Source organism: Corvus moneduloides, chromosome 5 (genome assembly GCF_009650955.1).
Source record: "Corvus moneduloides isolate bCorMon1 chromosome 5, bCorMon1.pri, whole genome shotgun sequence".
NCBI lineage: Eukaryota > Metazoa > Chordata > Aves > Passeriformes > Corvidae > Corvus > Corvus moneduloides.
This window is the reverse complement of record NC_045480.1, coordinates 42,839,537-42,858,937: the sequence shown is the minus strand read 5'-3', so window position 1 is coordinate 42,858,937 and position 19,401 is coordinate 42,839,537. Positions and strand designations below refer to the sequence as shown.

Below are 19,401 nucleotides of genomic sequence, written 5' to 3'. Positions count from 1 at the left end.
CTAGAGTCTTTTTTTTAATTCAAGCTTTCTAATTTAATTTGATGTTCAGTAGCTGTCCTTTATAGTAAAGAATAGCGAAGCATAGGGATGAAGGAGAATAACTTGCAAGGAACCCAGGAAATAAAAGCAACCAATGCCCCACTTCTCAAGTCCTCAAAACCAGAATATACGGCATCCATATAATGCTGTAGTCTGATTGTGTTTAGTAATTTTACTTAGGCAAGGTATTTTCCAGTAGAGAGAGTGTGAAATTCAGGGAGATGATTCTATCCATGAAGATAGAGTCTCCATCATAAGGAGATAATGGAAGTCTGTCCCAAAGCCTATCCTAATATTTGAGTCCTTTTAAATAAGTATAAATAAAACCTATAAGTAAGGGACAACAGATGGAGGAGTACCATGTGCCAGTTAGTAGACTGTAAAGCACTTGATGAACAGTTTTTATGGGAGCAGAAGGCAAATAACCAAGTAGGGGGAATGGAGAAGCAGAGTTAGGAGAGGCGTTTGGAACCAGAAAAAGGAGCAGCAGTGTGAGAAAGTATGCTTGAATTTAAGTAGTGTCTGGAGATGGAGGTCTGGAGTTTGTCCACTGCTGGGAGCCGAGGAAACTGCTGCAGCAGCCTGGTTTGTTTTACAGACTTGAGGCGATACTGTCTCTTCAACAAGTGTTAGATATTGTGAACTCAAACCTCACAAGAGGAGGAGATGACATGGGCTCAAGTTGGAGGAGGAATGTTCTCTTGCTTGGAGAGAACAGGATGATACATTGGAGTCCTGAAGCTAATTTGAAGTGGAGCTGCAGTTTTATTAGTGCCCAAATGAAGCATTTTGCCTCCAACCAAGATCCCACCCTTTTCTAAATCATTCCTTCTCGGTTGGTCTCGCCCACCCACCCTAGTGAAAAGCTTCTTGTGCTCTTAAATATGTATTCCAACTAGAAGACCTGCCTCTAGCACAGCCTTATGTGGCCTTGCTTTTTTCTGGGATTCTGCCAGTGAAACTCCCTGATCTCCTACAGACAGATGGCCAGCAGCCAAGTTCAAAATGTGTTTTACTCTTGAGTCCATAAACACGTAGCCCTGTTAAGTGTGTGCAAAAGCAAAAATGTACATAGGGTTCTTCAAGGTTTTATATTTTATTCTTTGGGTAGTGGTAATAGAGTGGAATTTGGGAGTGGCATCTATGACATGCCTGTTAACACTCAGAATGTCTTCTCACATAGGTCTGGCCTCCCAGTTCAGTCTACATGTCATCTCTCTTGGTGGTCTGCTGAGAACTGAATGGTCTGTAGCACAAGACCTTTTCTCTTCTTTTGCTGTTCTCTTCAGAAATACTTTAATGTACTTGTTCAGGTTCACAATGAAATTTTAAGAAGACATTTAGGCACTTAAAGGTGGGAAGCACATGACTAGGTATCAATTCCATGGACTAAGCAACTGATTTTATAGGACTGGATAGACAGAAGAGTATCTTAGCAGAAATCACTGCCAACCAGATGCCATTAAGTGATGCATATCTGTGGGAGAAGATAATGAAGTAACCAAGCAATATTGAGAGAGCAAGAAGGAATAAGGAAGGGAGACATGAGTGAGTGACTTGCAAAACACTAGAGGAGAGCAGCACCATGGAAGGTGGCCTGAGCAGAGTGAGGTTATGAAGTAGTTGGTAGACTACAGCAGTAAAAAGTCAGCTCCCGTTTCCATCAGAAGTGACTGTGGAAAGGAAACAGAAGATTACACCAGTTACAAATTATGTGGCTTCCGGGAAGGACAATATCCTTTATTGTATCAAAATAAGTACAAAAGTGTTGAAAGCTTTTCCATGTGAACATGTTGCCAGAGTTAATTTGTCAAGGGGTTGATGGGACCACGCTGTTGCAAGTGACAGAAGTGGTGGTGGTCTCAAAGGACAGCCCGTTAAAATTTGATATGCCCAGCAGGAAAAGGGTGTAAGATCCCAAACTGCATTGTTAATATGGCAGGATAGTCTTCAAGCAGAATGATTGTGATGTTTCATCTCTCTGTACACACCATGGCAGTGTTCATCTCTGCCTCACAAGGGTGTCCCATAAATGGCATACGTTCCTCTTTGTGTCTTGTCACATCTTTCTACATTGGGATTATAGAGGTAGAGGTAGAATTGTTTATGACTGTGAATATGCAGATACCACAAGGTTATCAGTAAAGTTAACGTTTAGAGATCCTGGCATGTGTCTGTCTTGTTTTGAAGGCGATGAATTTGGAACTAATGTGAGCAAAAGGATGCCTTTTAATATAAGGTTGACAAGTCAAGCCTGTATTTTGTTTAGAGGTGCTGGTTTAAAGATCCATGTGTTGAAATTGTTTTTATAGCTATTCTTTTCATTATCAAAAAATGCTTGTAGCCCCTGCAGTTGCTGGAGGGAAAAAATGCCTCAGTGAATAACCTAGGTATTGCAAGAGGTACCTACTGAGATAAATATGGAATTTTGTTCTCCTGTCACAAATATGGTCCTTTGATTCATTGTACCTTTGGGTCTTAATTAATGAAGGGCAGGAGATGACTGGTTCACCTGCTTAGTGTGGTTCTGAAACCATGAAACCATAAGGTGCAAACTATGGGCAGCTAATGTAATAAAGTTTACTAATGACTTTGAAAGTACTCAGTGAAATCAAATTGCTGCAGATCCTTTAGGAAACTTTAAAAAATTAATGTTATGAAACCTGTGAGTAAAAATGATCAGTCCTTATTTATTTATTTTTAAAATCTTTTTAACCTGCAGATATCGATGATCTCAAGAAGCACAAACCAGGTTATCTTGAGGCTACACTTGACTGGTTTCAGTTATACAAAGTCCCTGATGGTAAACCGGAAAATCACTTTGCTTTTGATGGAGAATTTAAAGACAAGGTGAAGATAATGCAAAATTAAAAATGCATCATTCTATCACGTGGCCTCTATAATACATCCTAGAATTTTTGGAATGTTAAAGGAGGAGGTTTAACAAAAAGAATTTTGATAGGAGAGACTTTTGCATAAAATTTATTAGGCTAGGATTAAATAATGTTTGCTGCCTTCCATTTTATTCAGGGAAAATGCATAGGTCATTAAAGAAAGCTTGCAAAAAAAACCATTTAGCCCTAATCCTGATGAGATTTGCACATGCATCTGTGTGTGTGTAGGTGTTTTTTCAAAGCATTTTCATTCTCCATGTCAGAATAATGAACAGTTTGTGTTTTCAGGTGTTCTTTCAGTCCTACTGGTAAATTTTTCTGACTTTTTTTTTAAGGGTATGCAGTTTAAGACAATGGGTTGCAGGTTTTTTCATCTTTGGTATTTGCTCAAGGTACACGTTTTTCTGGTAATTCTGTGTAAAAACATTTGAAGCGTTTGGCTTGAAGGCTGAAAAATTATTTTCCCTTTTTTTTTTTTTTAGAAAAAAACGAATGTCTTTTAAACTACAGTAAAAATGGCCAGTGTTTGAAAGGAGATTGGACCAGGGAATAGATCTCGTTGAAGGAAATACCTGGATTTTCCAGAGAAATTGGATGTGATTTGAGTAAAATTGCTTTGCAACCTGTGTATTGCACACTCTGTGTAGATTATTCTTGGCAGAGAACCACAAGTTGCTCATGAATGATGTCCATGTGTCAGCCAGTTCTGCCTTGCAGGGTGCTATCAAAGTTACATAATGCCTTCTAACCAGCACAGGCAACTTTACATGTTTTGTCTGGTTAAAGAAATGCCCTGAGTCCCCTCTGCACTAAAACTGTCTCTTAAATCAATCAGATGTGGAGTTGTAAGGCTTGATAACCTGATCTCTCCCCTGTTCTCCCAGGAACTGCTCTTAGAGGTTTTCCTGCTCTGTAGAGTTACAGTAGAGCTGCGTATCCCTGTCAGGCCATTGGAGTTCAGCCTGGTGGCACTAAATGCCCTGAGATAGCTGGTTTGGAGCACTTAAATCATTCTCAAGCATTTCTAGAGACCCAGGATGTGGCGAGGCGGCTGTGGCTGTGCTCCAGCAGCTCTGGTGAAGTTCACAATGTTCCAGTGGCACTTTTCCAAGTCACTCCTTGTTAACAAATGTGAATGTTCAGTTGGCAGCTTTTTGCAAGTCTAGCAGTCATCATCTGGACACCGAGGGCTTATTTTACTTTTAATTTTTGGAAGCTTTCTCATCCCAACCCCACCCCAAATATTATTTTTATTTTAAAGAAGCAGAAACTGCTAAGCAGCTGACATGTTACATTCTTGCAAATGCTTAGGTATATGATTGGGCATTAATGAAGTAAATGCAAACTTTGCCACTAGAGGGGAAACCCTAACTCTGACCCTGACCTGCATCTGTAAAGGTGGAGTCATAGCTCACACACTTGATCCCATTTAGGGCCTGGTACAGTTTTCTATAGCAGTAGGGATCTCCTTAGCATCTAGTGCTGTTTTCATTTCTTTCATGTAGCACTCGTGTTTTCTGGCTGCAGACTGAGGGAAAGTCCTGAATGTGTTGCCAGTATATTTGACAAATAGTGAAGTTTGTTTCTTTTCATAAAAAGTGTGTAAATTTCTCCAGAAATTTAATGAGGCCTTAAAGGAGGTGCCTTAAAATATGTGAAATAGTATGTTTTAATAAACTAGTTCTATGGGTTTTTTTCTGTTTAATAACATTTTAATTTACAAAACTTTCCTTGTCATAAACTAGGATTTTGCTGTTGAAATTATTAAATCTACCCATGAACACTGGAAAGCTTTGCTTCATAAAAAAGTTGATGGAGGTACTATAAAGTGGTAAGTATCCAGCCACATCTCTTGCTCTTCATATTGTGCTAGTACTGGTGCTATTCAACATGTTGCAGCTGTCCATGAACTGCTTAGATTTTTTTTCAATTTGAGATGACAGGAATACTCATGGGTTTGATTGATAATTGATAATAGAGCATGATTGACTAATTGCACCCTGTATGATGATGATTTACTGGTAAGTGGTTCCAGAAATATATTGATTACATCGATGTGGCATTACTTCAGCATTTGGGAAATGGGCCCAGTGTGTTTGTTCAGAATCATTTTGGGAGAATCTTGGTCCTCTTATCACTGTTCATTCTGTTGCTTTGGGGAGTTTAAGTTCGTGCAGTTTATTCTGTAGGACCTTAAAAACTCATGATCAAACTCATTTTCAGTGTGAAAGGATATAGATTCATAGGGAAACATTTCTGCAAAGGATGTGGTGCCAGAGTTTGTCTGGAAATACTACAGGTATCTGCTGCTTTATGTAGGAGCAGAATTTTGGCCTGTTTTTCCTTCTTATTAGATACTGCAGGTAGGTTGCTGAAGTAACATGCTGTTACTTCCACGATCTGCCACAGAATCTGGCCATCCTTCAAGGCACAAGAGATGGGGTATACCTCACATCATCTCTGCTAGCCATCTAGGTGTTCCTCAACTCCCTTGGGAAGTGCCAGTTTATTTCTGCTGACTTCTTGGGGGGATTTAGTTTCTTGACTGTGGTTCTCTTCACTGTACCCAAGCTAGCAGCCAGAAGCACTGAGTATGAGCACTGCTTGCATTAATACAGAATACACAGCCTAGACACCTCCTCAAGATCAAAGAAACAACACCCTTCCACACACCTGTTCCTTCCAGCATTACTTTGTGGTTTTGGCTTCCTTATTTCTTGCAGATACACATTTCTGAGCCCTATATATGATGGTGTTTTTTTCCATAAGTACTTAATTGTGTGTGGCTCTTTTCCACTGATGTTGATAAAGCATGTTTTTAATTTTATTTTTCAGCACAAATGTTCTGGTGAGTGGTAGCCCATTTTGTTGCAGTGATGAGGATGCTCGATCGATTGTGCAGTCAGTAAGGATATTTACTTTTTTTCCACCCCCTCTTTTTTTTAAATGATTAATTGGAAAAGATTATTCAGAGCTCCAAAACTGAAATAAAGCAGCTGAACCGAAATGGTCCTTAAGCAAAAATTTGAGTAAAAGGAGGAGCATAAAGGTTGTGAGGGAAATGTAAGCATTGTGATATAAACCTTTCATTGCAGTGGTCCATTTATGCTTTCTGGCAGATTCATTACTGTTCTGGTGGAGTTTTTTTTGTTTGTTTTTTTTTCTCCCTCTGCAATACTATTTCTTCTGATCCTGAATAGCAAGATGGACCGCTGTTTTTGTATCTAGCCTGCTGTCTTCTCTGTCTCCCCTGTTGCCATGAGTTACCACCCAGTGTCAGAACTCATTGACTAGCTGACTGTAGTCCCTAATCACTAAACAGATCCTTTGTTTGTCTACTTGCATAATTAAATGCAATGCTGTAGGAGAGAGGGATGCTTATTTGAATGTTTCTTAAGGAATACCTGTCATATTCTGAAAATTAACAAAAAATTAAAACATGCAGCTTTCCTGTTCAGGCAAGAAAAATGTCCTGCATGTTTGATGCTTTCATGTGCAAATGTTAGTGGAGGAGAATTTTTTCCATTTTAAAATATGCTAGTTTGGATGCCAGAAATTAAGCAAGGTTACTGGAAATTACATGGAGAAAAGTGCCCCCAAGTATTACTTTCCCTTTTGTAACATACGCTGTGATTGAGCCTGTACTCGTGACCACATGAGTGCAGCAGGTGTTTTGCACATGTGCGTGGCTGCCAGGGCACCCAGTGTTTCGCCTCAACAGTCACAGTTAATGATGCAAGTTCAGGTGTCAAAGGACACGCCATCCACTGTCTGTGCAGTTAACATTCCAACAGCATTTCTAGTAAGAATGTGTTGTCCTGGATGCTGTTTTGTCACAAGCAAATAAGACTGTCAGTTGCAAAGAAATGTTGGTTTAAGTCATAAAGATGTGTCAGACCAAACTTTTTCCTATTCAGATACCTTGCTTTGAGCACTTCTTTAAAACTACCTCTGTGGTTTTTGTGAATATTGATTAATGAAACTGTAAGTTTGAAATGAAAGAAAAACTCAGTTTGGAATTCAAATATGTTTTTAGACATGTCAGTCACAGCTATAAGCAAGTATTTACCTCCTCTGTACTTTCAAATTTACGATAACTTTAATGAGTCTTTAAATGCACCTAAAACTTCAAATCCAAGTGTATTTGAATGGTGACAAATGTGCTAAGGAGTATTTCCTTTTGCATTCTCTGCTCTTTGTACTTTGAGGCATACAGGGTAAATAATTACTAAATCAGCACTATGCCTTATTTTGTTTCTCAATAACAAATCTTTTTTTTTCCCGTGGTTTTTGGGGAGGGGAGGAAGTTAGTAAAATCAGTTCATAAAAATAGATACCTTGTATCAAACTAGTGCCTTTTTTATTATGAAAGCTTCCCTTCTAATCAAATAGTATCACTTCTGTCTTTTTTTTGTGCCTCACCTTCTTTTCTTTAAATGATAGTGTTTTTGTGAAGTTGTTTCCACATTCTCCTTTCCATCATTCTGTTTCAGTTCAGTCTAAGTATTTTAATTACGTCTTTGCAGGGTGCTGCCTCTTGGTGCTTTCCAGACAGGGAAAATATGCAATACTCTATTAAATACTGTTCATGCTGCATGCAATTGCCAATCTGCAAGCACGAAAAAAAGTAAAATGGCCTTGAAATAGGAACTGTGGACAGTTGAACTCTAAATATAAGCAGGGAAGTTGACTTGCACATTTTAAGCAGGTATCTTTTTGTCTAGTACACTACACTGCATGCTTTGGTTGTCAGACATTCATCTCTTTCACACTGAAGTGTAACTACGTGAGTGTTGGCTGCAGAATTTTAATGGCTGTGGTGATTTCAAATGAAAGCTGCCTGTGTTTGCAGGGGGTTTTGTTTGGGTTTTTGTTGTTTTTTTTTTTAATTTAAACTAAAAGCAGATACGTTTTCTTCTCATTTATATCCATCTATTTGCTCCTGGATAAAACAAAATAATGAAAGCTGAAGCAGAGATCTTGTATGGAAGTACAGTGAGAATGTATTTCAGCTACTGCAAAATTTCTGAGATACTTCTGCAGTGAGAACTGGTTCCCTACAATTCTTTTTCCAGATTCTAGTTGCAGCACCTTTGAGCTGGTAATTTAATTACCTTAAATCAGATATATTGAGTTTTCAAAAAACAAAACAAGAAAACCCCAAAGAAGACACCAAAAAGGCAACACTCAGTTTTCATGGTGAGCAAGAGAACTGTAACAGAACCAAATGGAAAACATTCAAATCCTTACCAAATGCTTATCTAGTGTGTACTAATCAGAATTTCCTATAGATTTTGACTGGCTAGTTCCCAAGATAGTCCAGTTGATTTCAGAATTATTTGACCTTTTGTTACTTTACAGATGGGGAACTAGAATGGCTTGTCTGGGTTGGGGAATTTCCACTCCACTGAGTGAGTTTCTAGATGGTTGGCATGTGTACTGTCATTTGTACTGGGGGCAAACTAAGAATGATTCCACAGCAGGTGAATTGCCATGACCAGTCAGTTCCAAAGAGATAGAAGAGAGTCTGTGCATATAATAAGAGCACATACTGAACTTTTGAACCAGCCAAAATTACACCAGACCCCTGCAACTACAAATCTAGTTGAATTTTAACACTACATGGTGAAAATCTCTCACGTTCTCTAGGCTCTGAAAGTTGTTTCATCTCTGTCTCAGCTCCAGTATATGTTGCACACAAACCCAGGAGGAGTAGAGCTTTGTAGATGAATGTGTTAGTGCTAAGATACACTGTTTATTTCAGGCTTTTAAGTGTTGCCATCTGTAAAACTGACCAGTCAAGTCAAGCCAAGCCTTTGTTTAATATTAATCCTAAGAATTGCTTGCTCTGTGAAGAAGCTGCTGAGGACTTTGGAAGTTGGAAAATCTCCAAGACAATCTATATATAGCTAGTAGAGCAGCGTTTCTCAGACTCATCACATAATTCTCTCCTTATAATACTGGAAAGTGAACTAGGAAAGCTTTGCTAGATGATGTCTCTTTTGATAAAAAGCAGAACAGTGTTTTACAGGGGAAAATATTTGACTTTTCCTGATAATTTAAAAAAATCTCCAACCAAATTTGAATCTGTATATTTACTAACGTGTTTTGAATAACTCAGATCTAAGCAGGAAAGTTTGTTGACTGCCTTTTTCCCTACATGCTTTCTGTGAAGACATTTCCATTTGGGATTTAGTAAAGGTAGAATTTTCTGTACAGTGGCCAGTCGTGAAACAAAAGGTTGGTGGGGTTGTTAGTCTGGAGTATATTTTTATTAATGAATTCATTTATTTGGTTTTTAAATGGTGTTCCAGATGAAAGTGTTGTGTAGTGAAGAGATTGCTGGTTCAGTGGGATGGGATTTTGATCTGGCCCTGGTAGGAAAATACTGAGTCCTTATCTCAAGCTTTTTGAGGAATTATCCCAGAAGTGGCAGGCATCTGCTTGTACATGGCGACCCCTGGTTCTCCCTGCTTTATGAAATAAAGCTTGGGTTTTGCTGGAAAGAGAAGGGATAGTCTGGTGATATGGGTTATGTTTGTCATACTGGTACCTCCTTTCAGACCAGTCACATAGCCCCCCTGTGCTGGTAATTACCCTGGGTAAATGGGGAAGAAGAATCCTGCTTCTCCCTTCCCTCCTCACAGGCTTTGTTCTGCTCTTCAGTGTTCAGGGCCTTGTGCGTGCTCAGATGCAGGCAGGCTGTGTCACATCAGTGCAGCTCAGCCCGAGTGCTGCTGTGCTAAGGAAGGACAGTGGAAAATGGTTGCATCCTCATCGTGCGGCAGGGTGATTCCAGATACATTAAAAGCATCTTTAATTTTGCCTTTTAAGTTACAGGACAAGACAGGCTGTGCACTACTGTGATCGAATAGTGGCATATCCAGCTTTGAAATGCCAGACCTGAATTTTAAAACAAATGGTCACTTTCCAGAGGAACTGAATTATTCTGTTGAAATGGAATTGTAAAGAGTATCATCACACTTTTTATTTTAAATTGTTTTGCGTGTGTTTAATATAAATTGTGTGTGTATGTATTCACATGCATACCTGATAGTGAAATGTGTAGTAACTGTGCAGCAGTTAGTAAACAACAAATCCTGTTATTCTCAATCTGTCACTCATCGTTCATGTGCTTGCTTTGTCATTTATGAGCAGCAAAGAAATTTGTACAGCGGGGGTGAGAATGGGGGTGAGAAAGCTGCAAGGTAGAATATTGCCCTGGGGGGACAACAGAAAGTTCTGGTTTTGTTAATATCTCTTGACTTGAGCATTAAAATGCCTTTGAGTTTGGGTGCTGTCTGTGAAACCTTAAGTAAATACTGATATATTGGTTTGGGGGGTTTTCCCTTTCTTTTTTTTTTTTTTTTTTCTCTTTTTTAGGCACCAGCATTTATGAATGGAGATTCTGTTTCCCCAGAAGGTATCTTTTTTCTTAGATGTCATGTGACTTCTCTTAATTGCTGACTTTAAAAATTGACATGAAAACTGTTTTGTTGAAAAAAGGCAGTTTCGTGTATATGTAAATGATAGAAGTTACATCCTGTCGTATGGTATTGCCTGTCTTCTGTTAAATGGAACATGAACAGAAATTCATAGATGGTTTGTGGGAGAAGGTTACTTTTGAGTGAAAGTGTAGTCCACAAAAAAAGATAAGAAGACAAAATTTTTCTCTTACTGATTGTGCAAGGCAAATGCATCACATTTATCCTTTTTAAAGGAGATAGGTTGCTTTGCCTTAGGTTTTGTTATTCCTAACAGTAGCTAACTAACCAAATAAATAGCTCCTTTTCCTAAAACTGACATAACCATTACCTACTTTTCAAGTGTAAGTTCTAAAGACAAAATTTTATCTTTTCACTGTTACGACTATTTTTCATGTTAACAGAACATGTGTTTTTCTTTAAGAAATAAGAATGCATCCTACATTTTCAGTTTTAATTACTTTAAAAAAAGATTTTTCTACTGGCAAGAACTATAGAGAAGACATACGTGCTTTTTGAGATGGAGGGAATTACAGAAATAGTAAGTTAAACTTAGTCATGAGCCGAGTTCCAAACTGTTTGAGAAGCAACATCTGTGTAGCCCATGTCATGGGAAAGCAAGTTGCATTCCATTTGCCTTTATATGGCATGCCAATAAATAGCATTTATTTTCCAAAGTATTAGATCTCAGACCTCTGACAGACAATCTGAACATAATCTGCCTGATCCTTGATGTTTTCCAGGGTATGGTCACAACAATGTTGTAATTTGTTGCAGGATTGTTTCAGCCAAACTGTTTAAAATGAACAGATACGATTTTGAGGCCATGCTTTTCACAGGGTGGGGATAGAGCTGACACAGCAATATTGTATGGAGGGAAGGTAGCTAGAAGGGCAGAATGTTGTTTTTTCAAGTGTTTTGTGTATGGCTGGTTGTATAGAAACTAATGTCACTCTTGTAATTTTTTTGTTTGTTTTAGTTGATTTCCTGGTACTTTTTTCCCAAGTGATCATCAAGGTCTTCTGAAAGTCGCATCATCAAATCTTAAAAGTCATCCCTTTTTTTGAAGACTGGCAAAAGCACTTGATTGTTGGATTCCTGTTGAAACAACTTTTCAACTTGTGTAAACCTTCTCTCATGTAAATAAACACTGCCATTACAAAATGAATGTTTCCTTTCTATGTCTGTGTAGGGTGGAGCAGAGGGAAGAGGAGGGGCTTGCTTGCTTGCTTGTTTCTGAATCTCAGAACTCCAGAACTGTGCTTATCCACTCATGAAGCATACCAAATGAGATGAGAGATAAGTTGTCTTCAACCCTGTTCTCCAGATTCTGGAATAATCAAGCCATTGGGTGCAGAGCAGATGGTGCTAATTTTTGTCTCAGGGCTTTTCTGGCCACCCTGACTGTAATCTGTTTCAAGTCAACGGTAATCTTTATGTATGAGGCTTAGGAGTTTACCACGCTCTTTGATAGGTGACTGTTTCCCAAGTTGCATTCGCTTTTGTGCCCAGTTGTCTCTGCAGGCTTCATAGAGTTAGGGACACAGCATACTTGCTTTTAAAAAAATACAACATTCCTCCAAAGATTAATTCAACTAGGAAGGGCTAATGCCATAACAGTTGAAGTAAGGATGCACGTGTGCTCTCTGTTCTACATCCTGTTTTGATAACTTGGGTGTTTCATCACACAGGAAGGATTTTCCTTATGGAAAGCTTCCATTTATAGAATTGTGTATGCTTTTGACAGTTATTTGCTCAATGAGACAAGATTAATAAAATGTACAGAGCTGAGCTTTGTGCTTTCATGGTAAAAATACCTGCCATTTTTTCCTACTGCAGGATTATGTCTGGCCTATCTGTACCACAGTGTTCATTAAAGACAAAAAAGGCAGCTATGAAGTAGAAAGAGAGGAAATGATAATATAGACAGGCAGCTTTATCCAGCTTGTTACTGAGACCAAAGGTGAGCATTGTCTGCTTTGTACAATGACGGAAACAGAAGGTTAATGCTGCTGACACGGGGTGGAAATGGAAGACAAAGAACTGCAAAAGTTAGGCTGTGGTTTGCCAGAGAGGACTGACTTTTCCTTACAAAGAGTCAGTTTTTAGTAAGAAAGCTTTCACCTTTGGGAATGTTTCTTTGGTTTTATGATACAATTTCCCTAATTTAGACTCCTCTAGTGAATTGTTTAGTGTACAAGCCCCAGTCACTTTGGAGATCTCAGTCTGGGCCTCAGCACTTAGGAGATGAAGTTCTCCCATCTGCACAGAGTTTTGCATTGTTTTATATACAGAGTTTAGGTATGATATGAGAAATGCAACATAACCCTCAGATATTAAGGACTACTTTTATTTTTTGTAGCCAAGAAACATGTTGCATCCAACATACATTTACAGTATTGATTTCCCATACTTTATTTTATAATTAGAATTCTAAGTCATGCAGCATTATACCCCCAGGTTTTCATAAACAGACGAAATGTTTCTTGAGTGCCCTTGTGTTCGCAAGATCCTCTGGTTAGATGTGAGCTCTTGTAGGTTGCAGAACAGCTGCTGTATTTGCCCATATAGTAGTACACCTAGGAAGCTTGCTGTTTTGTGAAGTGCTTAAGGACAGCTGAACAATGAAGGGCACTGTGTAAAATCAAATTGTTTTCCTGTGCTGAACTATGAGGGGTAGGCCACAAGTTACTTCATTTTTACTTCAAGTAAATTTTAGCAGTATTCTTTAATTTCTAAGTATATTTATGGAATGTGGTTATGAATCTCAGAAGCAAACACAAATTTCTAAATCAGATAAGGCTTTGTGCAAGGAAATAACAAATAGTACTTGGGAAAACTGAAAACTGAAGTGATCAGAGATGCCTAATACTACCATAAATATGAAAATGTTAAAGTATTTCTTACATATTGAGTATGTAAACAGATGACTCTCATGGTGAAAGTAGTCTGAAGGAAAGTGTTCATGTTCATTCTCTGAAGATTTTTCCCAGGTGGGATACAAAGATGTGCTGTTACACGTAGCCTTGCTGCCAGAATGCACGGAATGCCACCAATGTGGGTTTCGGAAATTAACCATAATCAAAGAGCTGTAGACAGAATGTCTGCTTATAGGAGGATTAGAGGGATGGGACAGAAACTAGAATACATTTTTCAGTCTGAAATAAGCATTTTTGTTTATTTAGGCTTTTTTCACAGACTAGGTCTTTTGTTTGTATTTATTTGCCAATATTGTTCTATTCAAAATTGGTTTCATTGTAGCAGGAAGGTAAACGTAGCAGCGTCCACTTCTCAATAGTTTTATGAAAAGAACGTTTTTATATCTGATACTAATGTCTCCTGGAAATGAGGACATGAAGAGAAACATAATTTTTTTCTCCAGGAAATAAATCCATCTTAACTATTTTTTTCTGTGTTGAATATGTAATACTCACATGTATATGCTTCTTTCAAGATAAATTGTCATCTTGATTTCCTCTTTTTGGAGAGACAGGAGAGGTTACTTTTTTTTGCCCCTTGCTGTTTTGACAGTAAGGGTTCTTTTTACTTCAGTAAATCATTAGCTGCTGCTCAAAATAGTACTTTTTACTGGCATGGAGTTCACACATCAATCCCCCCAGTCAAAAGAGGGGTTTGAGGTTTACTTAAATGGAAATAATGTTCATTATTCCTTAAAGTGTGAAAATAAAAGGACTGTGAAAATAGGATGATATTATCCCTGTTAGGATGTTATTTTCATGCTGTTAAGAATAATGGATATCCTCTGAAAACCCCCAGAAGAACAGAAAGTCGTTCTGAGGTATATGTTTGGAAGAACTGTTCATAGATGTTATGCAAGGAGATGTTACGTCTTACCGTAACTTTTCTGTGTTTAACACTTGTGATCTACAGCATGAAGCAGTCTTAAACTGATTGAAGTATTTCATCCTTCCCTTTGCTTTTACTGGGACTGAATCTTTTTAATGGCATGTAGTTCAGGTTTTTTCGGTGAAAAGGCAGACCCAGTGTCACATCAGTAGTGTGCAATGGGGTTTTTTTTTCTGCCCTTGCTGTAAAGTGTAAGGTGATTTCCTGTCTGATTTGACAATGTGGGTTCCACTCCCTATGGACAGGACTTCTGGGATTTAGAGAACAGTAGGAAAAAAGCTTGCTGGAAGATAACAGAATCTAAGAGGTTCAGGCAAATAAAAATAATGAATAGAACTCTAAATAGGAGTGACTGAAATGCTTTAAAACACACCTAAAAATAAGGGCAATACGTAACAATGCTGACTTCATGTGACTGGAGAGGTCAATAGGATGCACTTGCCAAGGAAGAAGAACATTTACCTACCACACAAAAGTTGAAATTGCATCCCCTAAGTGCTCAGAAATAGTTCTTTAATCTTTGGCCACCTGTGTGGGGGAAGAAAATTGAAAACAGCAACTGTTGTTGCTGTTGTATATTGTTGAGTTGACTTCCTGGGAGTCTCTTGGGTTATGCAGATATGACCTGGGTGCTCAGCAGTGTTGACTGACTGAGGCAGCCACACAGAGTCTTTGATTTCTCATAGCTCACTGTTACTGCTGCTCTCTTCTGGAAGCTACAGATGGGGTCCAGAGAGTAGACAAAAAAAGCCAAGCTCACTGCAGTAGATTGTCACTTTGCAATTATTTGTCAATTTTGGCTACTTAATTCTTCACTAATTCTTGTAGCAGAAGTTTTAAAATGTTCTGCTGCTATAGGCAGAATTCAAGTAGTACTGCATGGGTGTTTTTAGATTTTCATTCTAGATCTGCTGAGTTACAACTGAGTCAGTCTTGTCAGTGATTCAGTATGCTAAGTCAGTTTGTAAGATTTTTGTTGGTGATTTGGTCTACTTGCAAGGGTTAAAAAACGGTTTCTCTTCATAAGGGAAGATGCAGAAGCCAAAAGTAATTTCACTATTCTATGCATGAAGAATATTTCTTATGTGCCAGAGCACTGCTGCCCTTTTTCCCTGAGAACATCCTCGTAAAGTTTGTAAATTATTTACAGATGTCACCAAATTTAATGCTAACTTTTTTGTTCATTATCTTTGGAAGAAAAATACTTGCATTACTCAGTTATAGCACATATGTAAATTTATGTGTTCAGTTGCACACCTAGTAGTTTGCTTCTGTGTATGTAGTAATACTTGCCTGGAAACTAAGGGGGTTTTTTCAGACCTGAAAATCTGGTTTTGTGTGTAGTGTCCAGTTCTAATAGATCACTGGACAGTCCTGTAAGCTTCTCTTTTGGGATGAAGAGAGCAAGTGTAGTCACTGAAATGGTTGCACTTTGTAGCTCTTATTAGTCTTGCACTCATTAACTGGTGTGTATATGAGGATAGGGATATTGGAACGTTATAAAACTGGTTGGTCTGCTATGTAATCTGCCTGCTGCTGTTATACCAACTACAGGTTTGGGGATTTTCTTAAGCATTTTGTATTTCACATTTTAAATATGCTGAAGAGTATAAACATGTACCTGGTGTCAGAAGCTTTAGGTTGGAGTACAAAGAATTAACTTTAAATTCTGCTTCTCCATTGTGGGCTTGGGCAGGCCAAGTCATCTTTATTCTACCTGTAAAATGGGTAGAAAACTTTCTTTTATGAGTGGTCTGATTTCTAATAGAGACTTGCCCCAGCATTGAGAGGGGACCTCCTTCCAGTGTCTAGGAAAACATAGGATGCATTTGGCTTTGTTTACAGTGAGGAGCAGGCTATACTGACAGGCTTTCTGCAGGATTTGACTGAAGATGCAGGCTTTGTTACTCAGATTGATCTGCCCAAGGGTTGTCTGATGGCATAAGTATTTTAGGAGTGAAAAGAGCATTGGTGGTGATGAAAGTTCAAGATGTAAATTAGCATCTTGTCCTTCTGAGTCCTTCAGGAGACTAGACTCAATTTTTAAGCAGGTCTGTAAGTCCCCTAAATGGGCCTATTCATGGGAGTTTTTTGGAGTGCAGAAATGCCAAATTCAAAGTATAACTCCTGACCACCTGGGAGTTTTGAGCATTTTAACTTTAAATCATAGGACACCTGGGAACAAAGCTGGTTTAAGAGTCAAAGTAAAAATATCCTGCTACTTAAAAATACACTGTGTAGTACAAGATCACATCTAACTGAGTGGGAACCTGCTCTCCTTGGAGAGCTAGGGTGAGAGGGAAGGCACAGTCAGGTGAGGACAAAATTCCCCTGACAGCTGTTCACTGAAATTCACTTTTTGCTTCATACTGCCTTGCCTTAACTAGATTCCTTGTATGTGATGATTTGGGAATCAAGAGCTTTCTGACTGACAAACCACACGAACCTTTCTCTCACTTTTTGCAATGGTATTGTTTACATTACACTAATGTGGGCATTAGTGGCTTAAAAACTTTAAAGATCAAAGAAGTCTTATTACTCACAGATGTCTCTCTGACCCTGTAGGTTGGCAGCACAAAGCTTCTAAGTGTTCAGTCATGAGGAGTTTTGGGATCCTGTCAAATAAAGTTTCTATTGCTGTGTGTGCGTAGAAGGGAAATCCTGCAAGAGACAATAGTCAGGGTAAGTGCTATTGTGAAGTGCATATGAAAAGAAAGTTGTAGCTAGTCATGCAACTGGGAGAACAAGAAGAGAGACTAAGGGGGGACTCAAATGTGGGAAAGGAAATGGCATCTCCTGTCCCAATACAAGAAGAGATTGGAGATGTGTTTCTGTGGACCTAAGCGTCATTGGAACCTCTTTGTCCCTTATTTACAAGCCCTGTAAAGGTGTTCCTCCCCGATTACTAATCTGCTTTGTGAAATCTGCTCTCGGATTCACTTAGCACTTTATCTTGAGCTGGAATGGTTTGAGATACTTCCAACTGAAATGCAAATTAGCTTTAGATCTCTCTCTTCAATTCACACTTCTTGGAAGAAGTGACACAGTTCTTGAAAATATCATAATGATATTTCTGTGACGTACAGGCTCTTTGTTGCATACATGGTATAGCTGATCTGAATCATACCAATATCCTTATGGTCTGCCCGAAAGTGTAATGTATGCAAGTTGCACAGCACGTGATCTTTTTCACTGAATGTATGATCTGGTGATCTCATGTAAAAGAAATTTTTTCAGAGAAGGGGAAGAAATAGGGATGAGGGGTGGGATGGGGGGGGGTATATCCTTTCCCAAGAAGAGACCAAGCAAACTGTAGCAGTTAGTGAACATATGCACAGCAGCTCCTAAAACTTTAACATTTTTTTCCTTTTCACTTAAAAGCCTAATCCATTTCTAAATATAAGTTTATTAAAATAAGTTTAGCAGAAATGGTTTCTTCATGATGATTAGTTCCATAGTGAATAGATGTAGCTGACTCATTCCCAGTTCTCTTTGGGTTTTGCTTTCTGAATTTTTAAGTTATAATTTTTCCTATTTAAAAATGCCTATTTTTAAATTATTCATTTCAAAGCCATGTTGCACTGAAGTATTCTGACCCATCAAATGATAAAGAGTATCCATAAAAATGAAATGCTCATTCTGTATAACATCTAGGAAGCTGTTTTTTCTGATTTTAAAGATGCTATTTTCCAGAATATGAATAATGAAAGAACCTAATTTCGCAGCCATAACCATTTTCTGCATCTATTAGAACTTGTAATCATGATCAGAGGGTATTGTAGTAGGTACATCAAAATACATGTAGCACCTCAAAGAGCTAACACTCGTAAGCATAAGAAAAAGGTAAGATATGGTAGAATTAATACTATTCCTGTTGTGCCATGGAGAGAGCTTGAGGAGCACTGACCACCAGTTGGTTGGTCAGGGGCAGTGGCTGGTATGTGAAAGAGGTGAGCTCTGTAGAGACCCTGACCCCTCCACTTCCATACTGCAGTGTCCTGGTGCTAGTGTTAGACAGTTATGTGGAGGAGAGTGGCTGCTTGTAACACAAAACAGCCATGTAAGCAGGATAAATTTAGCATACCTTAAATAGTAAAGATGTAGGATATTGGGACTTTAAATGCATGCTATTGTATCTTAACGTCTTGCTGATCCATGTACCTCATGTTGCAGAGGTCCAGAAAAGGAAGTCTTGTGTTCACAGAGGAGGTAAAAGTGGGACTCACCTTGATGAAATACTTTTCCCTGGAACTAAACACTACCTATTGTGTCCTTTTGTCAGCTGAATCCTGGAGCTTTCATGAATGACACAAACCAACATTTGAGCTGTCTTGGAGATTACTGACCTACCTACCCTGTGTTACTGTAAAATACTTCTACAGCACTGACAGAGAATTCTCACCTCACACATGGTGGCAAGGGTGGGAAATTAAAATCTTTTATTACATGAAGAAACTTCTGCACATAATGCAGACCTACTATAGTCCTTTATTTCTTACTTCAATCTTGTATGTTAATGAAATTACAAACTAGAGGCAATTCCTTTGGCAGGGTGCCTGAAAATATTGTATGATGAGACTGTAGCCATCCAAGTTGAACTATTCATACAGTCCCAATAAGTAACTACATTTGTTTGTAGTTTTCCGTTAATAAGATGTTCTGGTGTAGGAGTCTGTGTATTTGGCTTTTTATTCAAGCTGATGATGACTGTTTCAGTAGAAGTGTAGTGCTTCAACCATATGCTCAAATGTTAACATGTTTAATGCCAGCAGCAGATTATTTACATTAAAGGACATGGAGCCAAGTTAAACTCAGTTGCAACTTTATTAACTGAATTGCAGTATTACTAGCAAAAACCAGCTGTGATAATCAATTGAGTGGTATCTTGATTTTTTTCCTCTCTAAATTGTCAAATGGGCTGAGGCAGATCTGCCCTTGCTAGAAGTTGTGCTCTAATCCCTACTTCAAGCCCTTGTGCAGCAGTGTAGAAGGGGAATGCCAAGAGGTGTTCTGCTTGAACATGAAGTTCCTGAGAGGGAGGGATAGGAAGGTGAGTATATTCAGAATTTTATTCCATCCTCCCTCCCTCTTGTCAAGGGACTAGAAAATGTTATGTG

The 19,401-nt window shown here is 38.5% G+C and overlaps 1 protein-coding gene across 1 annotated transcript in view; it reads left to right on the top strand.

The window, feature by feature from the left end:
* The window catches only part of PPA2 (inorganic pyrophosphatase 2), a 34,628-nt gene extending 23,043 nt beyond the window's left edge, over positions 1–11,585 (top strand). Inside the window, exons 8-12 of the mRNA XM_032108855.1 lie at positions 2,762–2,889; positions 4,679–4,764; positions 5,769–5,838; positions 10,317–10,356; positions 11,397–11,585. Coding sequence (XP_031964746.1) covers positions 2,762–2,889; positions 4,679–4,764; positions 5,769–5,838; positions 10,317–10,356; positions 11,397–11,443 — 371 coding nt within the window. The 3' untranslated portion in view covers positions 11,444–11,585. The remainder of the gene's footprint in view (positions 1–2,761; positions 2,890–4,678; positions 4,765–5,768; positions 5,839–10,316; positions 10,357–11,396) is intronic.
* Positions 11,586–19,401: the final 7,816 nt, after the last annotated feature.